Consider the following 16,809-nt stretch of genomic DNA (forward strand, 5'->3'; position numbering starts at 1 on the left):
GTTTTGACTTCTAATATGACGGAGGAAACATTAACCAAAGTGATGAGATTTAACTAGAGAAATCTGGCTTGAGTTGCACAGATTGTACGATGGCGTATCCGAAGATAAAACATTTGACTTGTGCATGCAATTCTTTAATTTAAAATATTCGTCAGATGATGATATGGCAAGTCATCTTTCTAAAGTCAAAAATCTATGGAATAATCTCAACATTGAATTAAATAATGAAAGTAAATTGCCAGAGATACTTCTGATTTGTAAAATCCTTGACACCTTGCCGTCAGGATATTTTTCTTTTAGGTCAAGTTGCCAATTGATGCCTTAGTCAGAACGAACTGTTGAAAATTTGACGAGTCAACTGTTTGCTCACGAAAGGGCTCTTGGAGAAGGTAATACAAATAGAAATGTCTCTAAGGCTTACGAGGAGGCCCTCGCTCTTTCTAAGAGAGATTTGTTCATTAAAAAAGTTTCTAAAAAGAAATTTACTTGCCATTATTGTAAAAAAGAGGGTCACTTAATAAAGAATTGTATAAAATGGAAAAGAGATGGGCGTCCGCCGAAGCCTGAAGCTACACAGAGTAACACACTTACTCTCTTTGTTTCTCACATTTTTCAAGCTGAAAGTGACGATATAAATTAGTATGTGGATAATGGTGCCACTCATCATATATGCAATAATAAAAAGTTATTTAAATGTATTAAAGACTTTGACAGACCACACCAGGTTGTAACAGCCAATGGTCAAAAAGCTGGCACATTAAGCTTTGGAGATGTAGAATCACATACATCTGTGGGTAAAATTATAACGTTGCGGGATGTATGGTTGGTGCCTTCCATTCACCAAAATTTGTTTTCAGTTTTGGCAGCCCACGATAGATGTTCTCAGAGTAAATTTATTTCATCAGCAGGAACATGCAAATTTATTGTCAAGAATGAAGTCGTTATGACTGGACAACGGAACATTAATGACGGTTTGTATAAACTTAATTTACCTAATTCCTTACTCTCGACTAATAATGTTGTAGCAAGTGATCACGAGGGACTCGTGCAACTCTATCACGAAAAACTTGCACATCAAGATAAGAGACATACAAAAGAAGTGATCAAGAGAGAATTAGGTATTGAATTAAAAACTGATCCTAGCATTTGTGGATGTGTCTATGGTAAGGCCCACAAATTAAAACATGGAACTCGAAAAAGGGCAACGGTACCAGGAGAAGTCATACATGCTGACGTGTGTGGACCTTCCGAAAAATCTTTTTCAGGGTACAAATACTATGTTCTCTTCAAAGACGATTTTTCTCGATTCCGACATATTTTCTTCCTAAAAGAGAAATTTGATGTTTTGGATAAATTTTGAATTTTTCTTAAAGAGTGCCAAAAAGCTGGCCACACTGTCAAAGCGCTCCAAAGTGACAATGGAGGAAAATTTGATTGTCACAAAATGAAAGAGGTTCTGAAAAATAACAGTATTGAACACTTGTTAATTATGCCCTACTCCAGCGAAATTAACGGTTTTATTGAGCGGGATAACCGTACAGTTGTAGAGGCAGCTAGGGCTATCCTACATTCCCACGGTAACGTACCACAATCACTATCGGCTGAAATAATAAATTCTGTTGTACATATTTTAAACAGAACTTCTAAGTCTGGCGTTCCTGGAAAGTCTCCTTTTGAATTATGGACAGGGAAGAAACCTAGCATAAGACATTTAAAAATTATTGGTTGTGAATGTTATGTTCACATTCCTAAGCATTTCAGGAAAAAGATGGGCAAAAAGGCAATAAAAGGAACATTAGTCGGTTACGACTTTGGAGGCTATCGAGTATGGACTAGACGAAAAACAATCAATCATAAGATCAAGAAATGTAACGTTCAATGAAAAGCCACTAATTCCTTCAATGACAATTCGTCTTCAAGAAGAAAAGAAGACTAAAGAAGATGATGAAAGCAAGAAAGAAGAGAAGTCTACCGAAGAGGAAGAACAATCAAAGAGTGAAGAAGAAGATGTCATTCTCCCAGATGGAGACTATTTTAGTTCAGAAGAAGAAAAAGAACAATCGAATCTTGGACTTAGAGATCGGAGCAAAATCCGACCACCTCAGCGGTTCAATGATTTTGTCACCACCTTAATTATGGCTGATCAAGAAACCCCCGAAACTTATAAAGAAGCGGTTAAGTCTGAAGATCATCAAAATTGGCTGAAGGCGTTTTGTTGTGTGTTTATATGTAATGAGCCTTTTTATAATTATATTCAAGTTTTATCGACTCTGCTAGTTTTTATTTAACCCATTTACTTCAATAATTCTCAACAAAAATAGAACAAAATATTGATTTTAGCATCTGTAGAAGCTTCGACTTCATGGAAAAGTACCCGTTTACAAGATGGGATGTTCCTCCAGATAGTGTAGGAATGTCATGTTCTCACCATTTAACAACAGAAATGTTTAAAGCTGATGTAGTAGAAAAGTGAAAAACTGACTCAAATGTTAGGACGTCACGGAGAAATGAATGTGCATTACGTGCGTATGTTATAGTACATTTTAATAAATTAAAATGTGGTATAGTTTTTGCAAGAAGCCTGCTTCAGTAACGTTTGTGATCACGAGGGACTCTCAGAGTCCTCACATATTCCAAATAGAAATAAACATCATGGGACACAAAAGTACTTAATGTGAATGACCCATATCATCATCATGGGTGCTACAACTCATCCCTGAGTCTTGGCCTCCTCAATTAGTCTCACCCGTTCTTCTCTATCTCTCTCTTGCAGCTGTTCTCCAGTTGGTGAGTCCAAGAAGAGCTCCACTATCTGCATGAACCCGTCCATCCAAGGCAATCTAGGTCTTCCAACTCTTCTTTTTCTTTCTGGACGCGTCAGCATAATTTTGCTAAATGACCCACCCATATACGTTAGAAGATGTGAGTCTACATATTCACTCATATTTTTTTTTTTATTTAATTTTAATTCTTTGTCAAATTCTTGAAACATATATTTTATTATCATTATTTTTGAAGTGGCCGAATATTCAGTAAGTATCACGTAACAGTTCTAGTGATTTCATCTAAGATATTCATAAAAAGAAATTTGATTTTTTTTTTCTTAATACTATAGTTAAAAGATAGGAATCTATTTTTCGTATTTGTTTGCGGAATATATATATTCCTCTTTTAACAATATAATGAATGTGCAGAAATTGGTAGATTCTTCCCCCCCCCCCAAAAAAAAATACTATCATGACTTTATAGTTTAATATTATAAAAATGGAGATCTAGAGGGCCGTTTATAAAATCAAGGAGATGATGTAGGTAGTGCGATCAAATATTCCTAATCATAATAAAAATGTAAGAAAAATTATTTTATTTTTATTCAAATCGTGTACTGAATTGTGTAGAAAAAACTTTCAAACTGTTTCAGTAATTCCATAAATCGGGATCCCGCTGAAAAATTTCATGTACATTATTGACACACACACACACACACGGAGTTTGTGTACTCGCAATAACACGGAAGATGCATACTGACAGCATTTGTTGGCTAGATATTGTGTTTGGATAGGGAAGAAAATAATTTTTATCAAGACGTTGCCCTAATTTGAAAATATTCTCACTAACAAAACTAGAAAATAGGATTCTTAGAAACCACTCACAACAGAGCTGTTTAGCACCCATATCAATTTCAGCTCCATTGGTTGAACTATTATGGAACAGTGCCCTATTGTAGTTCAATATGTTAATAACTTTTAATAATAAATTATAACATTAAAAATCATAGTAATAACAGTTAGAACCTTGTCAAACCAAGGTAGTGATTTGTCAAAATTAATCTCAAGTTAGTAAAAAGTTCGAACCTAAAAGAGTAGGAAAAATTAATATATTTTGTAATACAGTTGAGAAATTTAATATTTTTCTCCGCTCTCCTCCAACAAAGTGTTATGGCGACGCTCCAGCCGATCACCAGGCTGGAATATTGTATTATTATTACTTCAAAATAATTTTAAACATAGTACATAAAAAAAAGTCAATATGTAAACTGACAGTGTCTTAGGTAGATGATATGACGAATTGTACTAATCAGAGAGACCGGATTTTTGTGCGATTTCAACTTTTGTTCCCTTGTTCGATTCCTCCAAACCTCCACTAAGATTCAAATCATGGAAAAGACATTCGAATAACACTAATTTAATACAGCACAAAATTGCACGTTTAATAAATAAATAAATCTTCTAGGGCAAAATTTTCATTCTAGTTGCATAAAATTAATGCTTGAGCTAAATGTATCATAGAGGTTGGGGAAAAATAAATCAATTATTTTTTAGCTAGATGGCTGTAGCGATCGGTATCTCATAAAGTATCGATCATACAATTTCAGATTGTTAGTGGCATTTCACACTAAAAAATTCATTTGGTGGTTTTTGTTTGGTCCATTCAGTTGTGGGTTACAGGTTGTTAAAGATGGAAGTCAATTAAGAGAAAATTCGATACATTTTACAGTTTTTCTTTGATAAAGGCGAAAATGCAAGCCAAGTGGCTGAAATTGTGAGTAGTGTTTATGGTCCCGATGCTGTAACAGCAAATTACGCGCAATTTTTGTTTCGTCGATTCCGTTCGGGTATTTTTGATGTTAAAGACGGATCTCGCACTGGTAGGCCCGTTGTCGAAAATAATCGAAGTTGACCGGTATGTTAATAGTCCTAGCATCGTCCAGGAGCTAAAGATCCACCATAAAACATTTATAAACCGTTGGCACAAAGAGAAGATCGTTCAAAAAGAAACTTGATGTTTAGGTGCCACACACTGCCTATTAACTCCAAAAAACATGATGGATCGAATTTTTATCTGCGAAGCCTTGGACCCAACGGAATGAAATCGATCCATTTCTTAAACAGATGGTGATTGGGGATGTGAAATGGATCACATACGACAACATTGTGCAAAAACGATCGTGGTCAAAGCGCGGTGAAGCAGCTCACGGTGTCCAAACCAGGACTTACGGCCAGGAAGGTTCTGCTTTGCATTTGGTGGGTCTGGAAAGAAATAATTTATTATGAGTTGTTTCCATATGGCCAAACACCTAATCCAGATCTTTATTGTCACCAACTGAAACGTTTGGAGCTAGCGATTAACCAGAAACGGCCAGAATTGGCCAACAGAGGACGTGTCGTGTCCATCGAGACAACGCCAGGCCACACACATCTATAGTGACTCGCCAGAAACTCCGGGTGCTTGGTTAGGAAGCTTTGATGCATTCACCATAAATGCCGGATCTGTAACCAAGCTATTATCATCTTTTTCTTGCATTACAAAACTTTCTTGGCGATGACCCAAATCAGACAATCCGAAACATGTAAGATAAAGTCTTGAATTTCACGGAAAAATAATGGATTTATTTTTCCCCAACCTATATTATACAAATATTTATTTTTTTCTTATTTAATTTGTAGTTTTAACCTGACAAATTTGTAGTAATGAAATAATTAACATATGAATAGTTAAATTAAATCTTTAAAAAAAGTCTTTCTAGAACAAGCTTGTTACAGAGAGCGTTCAGTGTTATTTTTTTTATATTTTCCATTCCCAGACTGCCTAACCCTTTATTCTTCCGCCTGAATTTGTTGTGACTACTGGAAATATATATATTTTTTAAATATATTATTATATTATACGACCTATGTATATTATTTTAAACAAAAAATCAATAGGTCTGATCGGTATGAATATACAAATACATTTTCAATCAAATTTTTTAATGATTTCCTACATGACAAATTGCCATTTTTTTTCGTCAATGGTATATTCGTATGTAAAAACACAACTAAAAAGCTAAGAACATGCTATGAAAAAATTTAGTGGGAATTGAAAAAACAAATTTTTTTGGCAGAATATTTTTAAATACTCCTCCCTAAGAAATACCTTACATATTTTTTTCTAAAACTTAAGATTGAGGTTATTTTAAGAAGTTGAAATATTGCATTCTGGCCTTCATAATAGGAATATATGTGTTTGCATAAATGTAGAGAATATTTTGCCAGTTTAATTTCATTAAAATAAGGAGAGATAAGATTTCCCTGTATTAATACTATAAATTAAACAACAAAGTTGATCATTTCAGGATTTGGGTGTTTCATACACATTTTGTGTTATTACTGCACGATTTAGCATATTTTGAGTTTTTTACTGCACAAAACTTGGTCTCTAGTTATAATCAATTGAAAGGTGATATCACACCGATTAGAGTATAGTATTTAGTACGTATGTATAGCGTATATAATATAGAATGTTTAATTAATTGGCTTAGTCCCTCTTGTATTAACTGAATAAAAAACTGCCGCTAGAAAATCAAAAAGCTACTGGTTAATAGGTGAGATGAATGTATTATTCAAAATAAAACCTTTAATTAAGGCATAAATCCATGTAATAATTGAAGTGCCTAGGGAGCAATACTTCAAAACCAGCGTTTCCTAAATTCTTTTTGCCTTAGCATCGTTCTCGGGCAACCAAAATTTCGCGGCACCCTTGTCTAAAAAACATTAAAAACGTCAATGTCTATAAGCTTAACCTTAGAGTGGTTCAATATGAACAACAGTGCAAAGTAAGTGTTGGAATGCACTCTGTATATGATATTTTTATTTTTTGAAAAAGAGACTTTCGCTTGCAGCGCTCCCTGATTACGCTTGAGGCACCCCTGGGTGCCGCTGCACCCAGTTTGGGAACCTCTGCTCTAGAAGGTAGATGATGACTAAGAAGACGGCTAGAGAGCGGTAGGAATCCTGAGACATCCTGCGGAGCGACCATTAGGGACAATTGGCGGGCAGCATTAACCAGTTAGTGGGCCGGATATCAGGGTGTAGGCTCCCTCACACTGTGCTCTACTGGGCTATCTACCACTCCCTGTCTGTCTCTATGTATGTAAGTCTTCATTTATAATATAATAAATTCATATTAATAGCTCTCTAAGTAGATATTACTTAATAATTGCACCATATCTTCTTTCGCACCATATCAAACCCGCAGCCTGAATATCGCTTTAATAGGAATATATACTATACACAAAAAAACAAAATCAAAATGTATTATAAAATGCTTTTCACATTAGAAGGTTTTTCTTCTTATAATATTAGGAATTTTTGTGAAAACTCCTTCATACTAATATTTTTATTTCATACATTGTTTCATCAACGTTTCAGCCACCAACTTCAAAATTAACAATCTTATCAGTGATTATATCGTCATTTTTATATCAATCCATGATTTCATCGTTAGTTAAAATATTTAAATTGTTGTTTAGATATTTTAAACGGTGTAATCAGCGATAGGATTGTTGATCCTGAAGATGTAGGATAAAACGTTGAGTAAAAAATACATGAAATAAATATATTAATATAAAAAAGTTCTCACAAAAATAACTAATAAAATTTATTTTATTTAATTACCTAAGCTGAGAATAAATAGACCTCATTATATGTGATCACTCTTTTTCTAATATTTATTGGAATGTGAATACAAGGTTTTTTGCCCTTAACAATTTTTGTTTTTCAGGTAAAACGTCTTTGAATTTATCTTTTAAAATAGAATAAAATTCTTCAATCAAATAGATGTGGTGTAATCATTCGGGAATGTGTAAGTTTTTAATAAGTTGAAAATAGATTTACCTACTGAACCACTAAAATTATTTGTAATTTTTCGAAGACCGTTATTAATGCGTAAATCATGAATTAATTTCACTGTCAACTTAGTACTTCATAAACTAGTTATCGAAATCTTTCTTCCTACTAGAAAAAAATGTAATAATCTAACAACTTTTCTAGTTACAGAAGTGTTCTCCATATTTATTTATTTAATATTTTGGCAATCTTTTGTTTTTTAAAGAAATGAAAATAAACCCCTTCTCCATTTTTGAGAACAGTCAAAAGCCGTTTAAACGTAATTCTACATAGTCCCTCGTATTTTAATGAAGTGTTGATTTTGTACCTATTTCATGATATCCATTAACTATCCCTTTCATCAGAACAAGTTCCTTATAACTACAGGTATTTGTATAAAATTATAAATCATAGGTGTCTGTAATTAGTAATAATAATTTACGATATTAGGCATTCTCCCAATGCAAATAAAAATACGAAATAGTATTGATTATACATTTTAGGTCAATAATTTCGAATAACTCATTACTGACAGACATGTTAAATTAATATTTTTATTTTTCAAAAATACTATTAAGTGCATTATTATTATTGTTAATTTTCCCTGAGCCAATATGATTACCTAATATTTGGGTAAAGATGTTTATTAGAGCCTCCTTAACCCGATATAAATATCAAAGATCCTTATGGGATCTTCCACCTCTTGTGTAAGTAAAACATTTTACGGTTTTAATTATTGAAGTCGACGATCAAGACATAAAGCTCATAAAGTCCTCTTTAAAAACTCCATTTCTTTCTATGAAACTACACAGTTGTGATCATTAAATAGGCCTCTATCCTCCTAGCCTCCTCTCTTCTGGGACCTAATAAGGAAACAACTAGAATGCATTACATAATACCAGTTGTCAAGATTCTTTGAAGAAAGTTCCCTCCTCAGTTCCTCCCAATATGGTTTGAGGCCAGCTTGTACGTCTTGGTCTATTCTACTGAATTGATCTTAATCCTTTTAGATCATTCGAAAGGTTTCAGTTCTGTTTATCACAATATGCTCAATATTATAACAAATGTCTGATGCTTTCTTTATCAAAAATCTGCGATACGCCGATAAATATGTCCTTTCCGATCTACAATCAGACATACTATCAAATATAGTCCTCCCAGATAAACCTCCTTCAAAACCTTTCCTGTGATTTTTTTAGGAATTCTGATTAATCCTCATTTTGTGGGTAACAACTTTAGTTGCTGCTCCCTCTCCATCATTCACAATGTCAACTTTATGCGAACTTTTTTAATCCTTTACCTTTCTCTGACCAACCGTAGCCAATGAATAAACTTCGGAAATACTTCATCCTAATGCTCCATAGTCAAATGAAAATAAGATATGAAATTAACAGCAGAAAATGCAAATACGACCAAGCCAGGTTTGAGTCACCTCCTAACAATATGTCCCATTTCTCTAAATAATTGTCAATGTAAATATTTCTAACAGTGGGAATCTATAAAAAATTATGCATCAATATTTCCTCTAAAAAATATAACCTATCTGAAATTTTAAGTCATTTTTTTCTATTTTAAAACGTCTAAGTTGTGTTCGAATCGTCAAACCACTTCCTGAAAACCCTTTTGGTATCCTATTCTGCGGTTAAGTTGGGGAGAATGGGGTGAATATGTGGAGATATAGGAAAATTTTAAAATGGGGATAAAACTGCCGATTAGTTAAGTTATTTAGTCTAGTTATAAAATGCGACCGCAGAGAACTGTAAGACACACTTTATTAAAAAGTTTTAGACTTTATATCAGAATATATACAACTACTATCAACAAACTACTGGGAAAACATGTCTCCTAGAATGTCCTTCAATAACTCGGTTCTACTTCTCTTCAACTAACATCTACAATGCCTCTTAACCCGAACACCAGGGTATATTTATGTGCTACATGAAGGTAGAGATAGGAAGCTGGAATAGGAGATAGATATCAATTGATATTATGTCGAGGGAGTGAGACATCCAGGAATTTGGAGTAGATAGTGCTAAGGTTTGTATGACAGTTCTCCATGTTGTATATTACAGGGCACGTGACGCAAAGAACATCTAAGTTTATTGATAAGGAATTAACACCTTGAGTTGGGGAGAAGGAGCTGAATATGTAGAGAAATAGGAAAATTTTAAAATGGGGATAAAATTAACGATTAGTTAAGTTATTTAGTCTAGTTACAAAATGCGACCCCAGAGAACTTTAAGATACACTTTATTAAAAAGTTTCAGACTTTATATCAGAATATATACAACTACTATCAACAAACTACTGGATAAAACTTGTCTCCTAGAACGTCCTTCAATAACTTGGTTCTACTTCTTTTCAACTACCATCTACAATGCCTCTTAACCCGAACACCAGTTATTGTTAGTGATGCTCTAGAAAGGATTTTTGTAAAAAAGTCGTGGCAAAATATTACCATCCGTAAATTTATATTAATACAGCATGTTTTCTGCAAAATTAAATTGAAAAATATAAATGTTTGGATGTGGGAGTAACACAAAGCATCGGTATTTTGTGCCCACTTCCAGCCACAAATGGCTATTATTTGTACATACTGTCATCAACAGGCAAATGTATAATCAAATTCGATTGAGCTTCCAGCCTGGATAATGAAACTGCATGGATGCAAGAGCAATATTTACAATGGTGGGAAAGGATGCGCCCTCCTCCATCTCCATAACCCTCTCAGGCCCATCTCATCCTCAAATTGGCTTATTAAATCCAAACCTGCTTGTTATATTGCTCGACATGGAGCCACTTCTTCAATTGCCACAACAATATGGCCCGGTCCAAGATATGGTCAAATAACTAAATATCAAAATGGCAATCGGATTTGTATTAAAATTAAATTGAGTTCATATCTTAAGTATTCTTCTTCAATAATCGAATCTCGGTGGCTTAACGTTTCATTACAGATAAAAACATTATTCATTCATACAGATGAAGCCAATTAGATTACCAAATATGCAGTTACTATTACAATACATCAAAATCGTATGACTTTGTCATACATACGATATACTTTGATGTGTATCGACGTTTCGGCTATTTTATAACTATTCTTAAGATCCTATCATGGATCTTTTACTTTATAAGCTGAAAAGTATCAATTTATATAATTTCGTCGTGCTAAAATTTGCTCCCGATATTGACTTAGAAGATACGTCTCTTCTTCTAGTTGTGTTAAAATATGTTGATGATACCATAGAAATCATTAAAAAGTTAATAATAAAAGTAAAACAAGCAGAAAATAAAAGGGCTAAGTTGCAAGTGAATTGCTTAGTATTGTGAGAAGCAATACAATAGTACAAGAGTCAACACAAAGGTTGACAAAAATGTGAAGGAACCAGAGTGCTACCATCAGGCGTAATGGTATAAATTCCAATTATAAGAGAATGTCTAGCAATACCATTGGCCAAAGAACAACATTATCATTGCCTGCGTAACTCAGACACATTTATCCCAAAACATCAAATTGAAAATACCACATTACAAAATCTTGCTTAATGACAGATTGTTGGACTCCTTCCAGTGGTGTAGCCTAAATAATTAAAAATAATATTAGTTTCACTGAAAGTATTACTTGCAACATATTTCACATAGAGGTTGTTTCGGTTCTTTACACTTGTCTCTTTCTTACACCTGTCCTCGTCTAGGCTAAAAAAATCAGCAGCTATAGACCCACCAGTTTACTACTCGGAAAAAAATTACTGGAATTAGTTATAAAAAACATCTTTATTATTTTTTTCAGTGCGTCGAAGTCATTCCGGATTTTCAATTTGGTTTTCAGTACAGTCATTCCAGTTCTCACCAACTGGCAAGATTATTGGAATCTGGTATCGTTCTTGGAATTGCAACAAGCATATGGTAAGGTCTGCGATCGAAAAAAATTACAATTATTTCAAAATAAAGTCTTAAGAATCGCAGTGGATGCTCCTTGGTCTGTAAGAAATAGCCAATTACATTGAGAATTACAAACGGAATCAATAGAAGAATAGATCAAAAAACTCTTCATAATGTTCCACTCCCAGTCACTGACAGTTAAAGAAGCAGTGAGTTACAACTTGGGAAACCCAACCACAACCCGAAGACTGAAGCCCAGGCTGCTGCAGGACATCCTGTTATAAATTTTATATATATCAATTATTGACATTACTTCTATTTTATTTTATTTTGTTTCTCTTCGTTAGTTTCTCAAATTAACTTTTGTTTTTCCATTAGAAGGAAATTTTTTATTTTATTAAATTAATAAATGTCATTGTTTTGTTATAACTTTTCTTTTTCTCTCTTCTTAAGAATTATTGTTTTTGTCTATTTATTTTTTATATTTATAATGTAGTATTTAGTTTTGCCCGAGACAAAATCCATTATCAATTTAAAAAAAAAAAAATTAAATTTTATATTAACCATTTAAGGCCCACTAAGACGATCTGGTATTAATTAAAAATATAATAAAAAAAAATAAAATGTAAGAAATTCCGCCATTTACTTAGCTCTTCAGTGAGCAGGTTTAGTATTTTAAATATTGATTTAATAACAATTTAGCATTGAATTAATGGGTAAGCCCACAATGTATATTTTATTTAATTGTTATGTTTTTATATTTCTGCCATATATGAATATTTTGAACTGGATTATCTCTATAGAAAGTTTGGTGAGTCAAATCATAAAAAAAAAATTTCTTTTGAGGTTAATGACTTCCAATTTAATGAAATTTTTAATAATGAAATAAAATTATTATTAAAAGCACAAAAAGAAATTATGAGGTTTAAGGTGCATGAATATAGGACAGTGGTCCCGAAACGTTGTACCATGTGGTGATAATTTTAATAAAAATTTGATTAAATTGGAACTCACTAACCTCAAAAGAAAAAAAAAATTTTATGAATATTTTGAAATTTTAGAACGAGAAATATTATTAAAAGTACTTTTGTGAAAACTTTTGAACAAGAGTTTTTCAATCTGCCAATTGGCAGGCTCATTTAGAAAATTAGTACGAGGAACTATTGCCACAGCGAAAAATATCTGTCCTGAAACGAGCAAGGATTCGTTTCAACTATGAGTAGGGGAGGGGGAGGGAGTAAAAAAAGTTGTATGATGCGAGCACCGGACCATATTTACTTCTATCAAAACAATCTAGGTTTGTATCTTATATATTTTATCAACTGTTCCCGCTAGAATATAAAATTCACATCAAATTTATGCAACTTTGATTTTCTTGGTTTTTTTACTGTTTGAATATACATAAACATTTTATTAGATGAATGAAAAAGGCAAAAAAAAAGTAAAACCATGGCGAAAAATATCTACATTAAATGGTTCTATTTTTAGTTATATGTCAAAAACACCGTGTTAATAGTGTAAATGACTTGCAGGAGCTACAGAAGGTGATGAAGCGGTAATAGCAGATGAGGTGCGATGCTGCAGAGCGATGTTGGAACAGCTTACAGCGCTTCTTGCAGCGATAATATGGCTTCAGGCCGTCGCGGCCCCCACCGGCGACCACACCTGCACCGGAGTCGTCAAGTCAGTATAACTATCGAGAGCCAAATCAGCGTTTGTAACATTAGCTAAGTCCTAGCTTCCCATTTGCAGCATCTAAAGGTTCAACTATCTCTATATATCTGACTGTTCTATGGACCAATTCATTTCATAATAACTAATCTATTTTTATTGTTTTTTTTATTTTCATAAAATTAATGAATTATAAGTTTTACATTGTACTCTGGACCTTTAAAGTTTATAATGTTGTGATACAGACACCCAGTGAACGTACTAGTGAACGTCACCGAACCAGTTACTTTCCGCAGCTACACTTGGTGCCTCAGAGTCCCACCTCGTTGCTCCAAGTACACTGTCCAACTCAAGGATAGGGTAAAACTACATGTAGGTTTGTTTACAAGAACAATATTAGTTTCCTGTTGTTCAGATACATTATCAACCAAAACTTTAATATGCCTGCAATAAAGGTGGAGATGCACAACAAAACAATTACCGTTTGCTGTGAAGGCTACGTGGAGATGGAAGGGCGATGCGTACCAGCCTGCCCCACGGGTGCCGACTGTCCCTTCATGAGGTGCAACAGGACCAACCACTGTCACTGCACTCCGGGCTACACCGGCCTCTATTGCAATGAGGGTGAGAGTGCTTTATTTCTCATCTTATTATTAATAACCTAATCTTCTCCAAGCTTAGAAGTAAATTCATTAATCTGGAGGGTGCCCTATCTTGAAGTGCCCGGGATCCATCTGGTTAAACATGGCTCTAGGTAGAGCTTATGAGATTCATGAAGTCACTCAATATAATTCAAAATAATAGGATTTGTGAGTTTACTACAAGCCTCTGAGAATCACAAAATCAGTAGTAAATAAGAACCATTATAGATTACAAGCTTTTCTTTTTACTAAGCCACATTTCTAATCCTTATAAAAGGAATATAAAAAACAATATAATATAATAAATTTGTCTTATAAAAGTCATTTATGAAATAAAAATTATGGTTCAAATAAATAATTCATACAAAAACAAAATTAACTTATTGAGCAGAGTTGAGCATTAATCAATAGAAAAATTTGGTACTTAACGCCACCGCAGCAAAAATTCTGCTAATGCGCCAATCTACGCCTAAAGTTTTTGCAACAAATCATAGAATAAAAAACTTTATGTAAAATCAAAACACTTTAAAATTCAAAACATTTTATCTATGTAAAGTAGGCAATCAAAATTAAGTGGAAAATGGACCGATATGTAATTTTTAATATAGATTCAAAACAGTCTCTATTTTCTTTCACCCGATGCTGTCGCCTTATTAACTCTGATAAATAAGATTTCAAATGATGCCTCGCCGTCCCCCTCCCTATGTCTCTTGTTCCTCCATTTAGCACTACCCCACATTCTCTCAACCGGTTTAAACAAACCATGTATGTGTATGAAACCAAAATATAGTTTCATGTCATGGGAATTGAAATATGTAATTTTTTTAGGTAAAATATATCGCTCCTGAAGAAATAAAATTGCATCTTGTTCTGTTTCTGGCAAATCCCAAACACACATTTTCGTAACACTAATAAATGGGGTAAAAAATCAGCAACAAGGAACCAAAGATAACTTTCTGCGAATACGAACAAGAAGATTGCTGTTTGCAAACAACTGCGGAGGCGTTAATACGTAAGAACTGAAAATTCATCGATTAAAACAATGACTAAAATTTTAGTCTCAGTAAATTCTATCATCTGAAGCTTCCAGGGTTCACATCTGTTTAAAGATGGCTCTGGCCAGAGCTTATGAAATTAGAGTAAAAGCTCTGAAAGTAGAGTCGCAGAAAAAAAAAATACGAAATTATAAAATTTGTGGGTTTACTAAAAGCTACTAAAAATCAATAAATTTGTAATAAATAATAAATAAATCATCCATAAAGACCTAAATGTTCCTAGTGTAACCGATCTAGCCCGAACCCGATATTATTACTTCCATAATAAACTCCCTAACCACCCAAACCCACTAGTTTCTAACCTTGCTTTCTCTTCCATTCCTGGCAATCCTCCGAGGCGCCTGAAAAGAAGATGGCCGTATATCGTGACCTTATATTGTAAACTGTTTTTAGAGTTCTACTACTGGGTAGTTTATCTATATCCTGTATCATATCATTATGTCATTATGATTAAATTTACTTGTATTTTTTATACAGTTGTAAATATCAATAAATAAATAAATAAATAATAACTATAATAATATTGCGAAAAAGCTTTGCTTTTTTTTAAGGCTAATTCCTGATACTTATTAAACGATTACAAAAAAGTAATGTAATAAAATAACCAAAGAGTCGAAAAGACGAAATTGGTCTTATTATGAAAAAAAAAATTTACAATAATAAAAAATTTTCAATTTCGCCAAGACTATTTAACTTTAGTAAAATATTATAGTTTTGGAATGAAGATTGTAAAGAAGGATTTTTCTGATTGAAATAATTATTTATGTATAATAAGCAACGTTTAAGTGAAAGTTGAACAGAAAAAATCGTTAATAAATAAACAACTGAAATCAATTTAATGAAAGTTTTGTGACATACTGGAAGATGGCTGATTGACCGAGTGTAGTAATGAAAGAAAAATTCCTTAATTCTTGTTTTTACTCTTATTCCCCTTTTTCCATATTTTAGTTTGTACTGCATTTTATATTTCTTCTTTTTGTATCTGTTATTATTTCCATTTTCATTTAATGTCTAAAACCTTTTATTATTCTTATTTATTTTTTACGTTTCACTGTATATCTTTTTAATTTTCCATTTACTTTGTTCAATTAAGTTTAAATCACTTAAGTGTTTGTATCTTTTTTAGCCCTGGTGAAGCATTGCAAGGTGGGGCGAAACGTTGGCTCAATATAAATAGTTTAATCACTATGGACCATATTGCTTTTATTAATAAAAGTTTTATTCTAAATTTGTTTACAGTGACTGCAATTAAGATATTAATCATGAATAACTACTAAAAATGTATTCGTTAGTCCTTTGAAGTGACTAAAAAATATAAGAATTCATTTTATATTAGTCGCGACGGAAAAGTTAGTCATTAGTCATACTTTTTTATTTTTTTTACTAAACATTGAGTTTAGTAATTTTCGCCCTACTCTGGTGTTGAGTAATAATAAAATAAATGTATACTTATGAGATAAAAAGACTATACGTCTTATTTCATTAATGTGTTAGAGACTGATATTTTTTTTCTTGTTTATTCTTTATACTTAGCTAAATTACATAATTATCTGAGATACCGTCAAATATGGCTTTTAAGTTATCGTCTCTAGCTAGCTAAGTTAAAATTCGGACATAGTTTTTTCCTTTGTTCTGGAGAAATACTCAGGAAGTTTTTTGAAATGTCAACTTTCAGCTTATTGGGTGATATGAGAGCTACATGTGAGGTTTGGCAGGCCAAGAGTTCTAAGTGCAACAGATTCGAAAAAATGTTTTTTCACACATAAATAATCTATCAATGTCTATCCTACAGATTTAACTATAGGAGCGATCTCACTTCAGTTAAAACAAGCTCAAACAATAGAGCTGTCTGCATAACCATGCTTACCAGGGTTAGTATTGTATATAAATGTGTGTATGTATGTATGTATGTAT

The 16,809-nt window shown here is 32.9% G+C and overlaps 3 protein-coding genes across 4 annotated transcripts in view; 2 read left to right on the top strand and 1 right to left on the bottom strand.

The window, feature by feature from the left end:
- LOC136796111 (uncharacterized) overlaps positions 1–1,882 on the top strand; it is a 3,149-nt gene extending 1,267 nt beyond the window's left edge. The window contains exons 2-3 of the mRNA XM_067048855.1: positions 705–1,163; positions 1,374–1,882. Coding sequence (XP_066904956.1) covers positions 705–1,163; positions 1,374–1,882 — 968 coding nt within the window. The remainder of the gene's footprint in view (positions 1–704; positions 1,164–1,373) is intronic.
- Positions 1–16,809, bottom strand: part of LOC136796123 (piezo-type mechanosensitive ion channel component-like) — a 39,890-nt gene that overhangs the window by 1,591 nt on the left and 21,490 nt on the right. The gene's annotated exons all lie outside the window — the stretch shown is intronic.
- The window catches only part of LOC106677204 (mucin-2), an 18,532-nt gene continuing 8,514 nt past the window's right edge, over positions 6,792–16,809 (top strand). The window contains exons 1-4 of one of the 2 annotated variants that reach the window (XM_024359408.2): positions 6,792–6,909; positions 13,061–13,211; positions 13,445–13,571; positions 13,655–13,823. In XM_024359408.2, coding sequence (XP_024215176.1) covers positions 13,117–13,211; positions 13,445–13,571; positions 13,655–13,823 — 391 coding nt within the window. In that variant the 5' untranslated portion in view covers positions 6,792–6,909; positions 13,061–13,116. The remainder of the gene's footprint in view (positions 6,910–13,060; positions 13,212–13,444; positions 13,572–13,654; positions 13,824–16,809) is intronic. The other variant, XM_014414976.3, reaches the window with a different exon arrangement.

Source organism: Halyomorpha halys, unplaced genomic scaffold (genome assembly GCF_000696795.3).
Source record: "Halyomorpha halys isolate HHAL.00 unplaced genomic scaffold, Hhal_1.1 Scaffold91.1, whole genome shotgun sequence".
In the NCBI taxonomy this organism is placed as follows: Eukaryota; Metazoa; Arthropoda; class Insecta; order Hemiptera; family Pentatomidae; genus Halyomorpha; species Halyomorpha halys.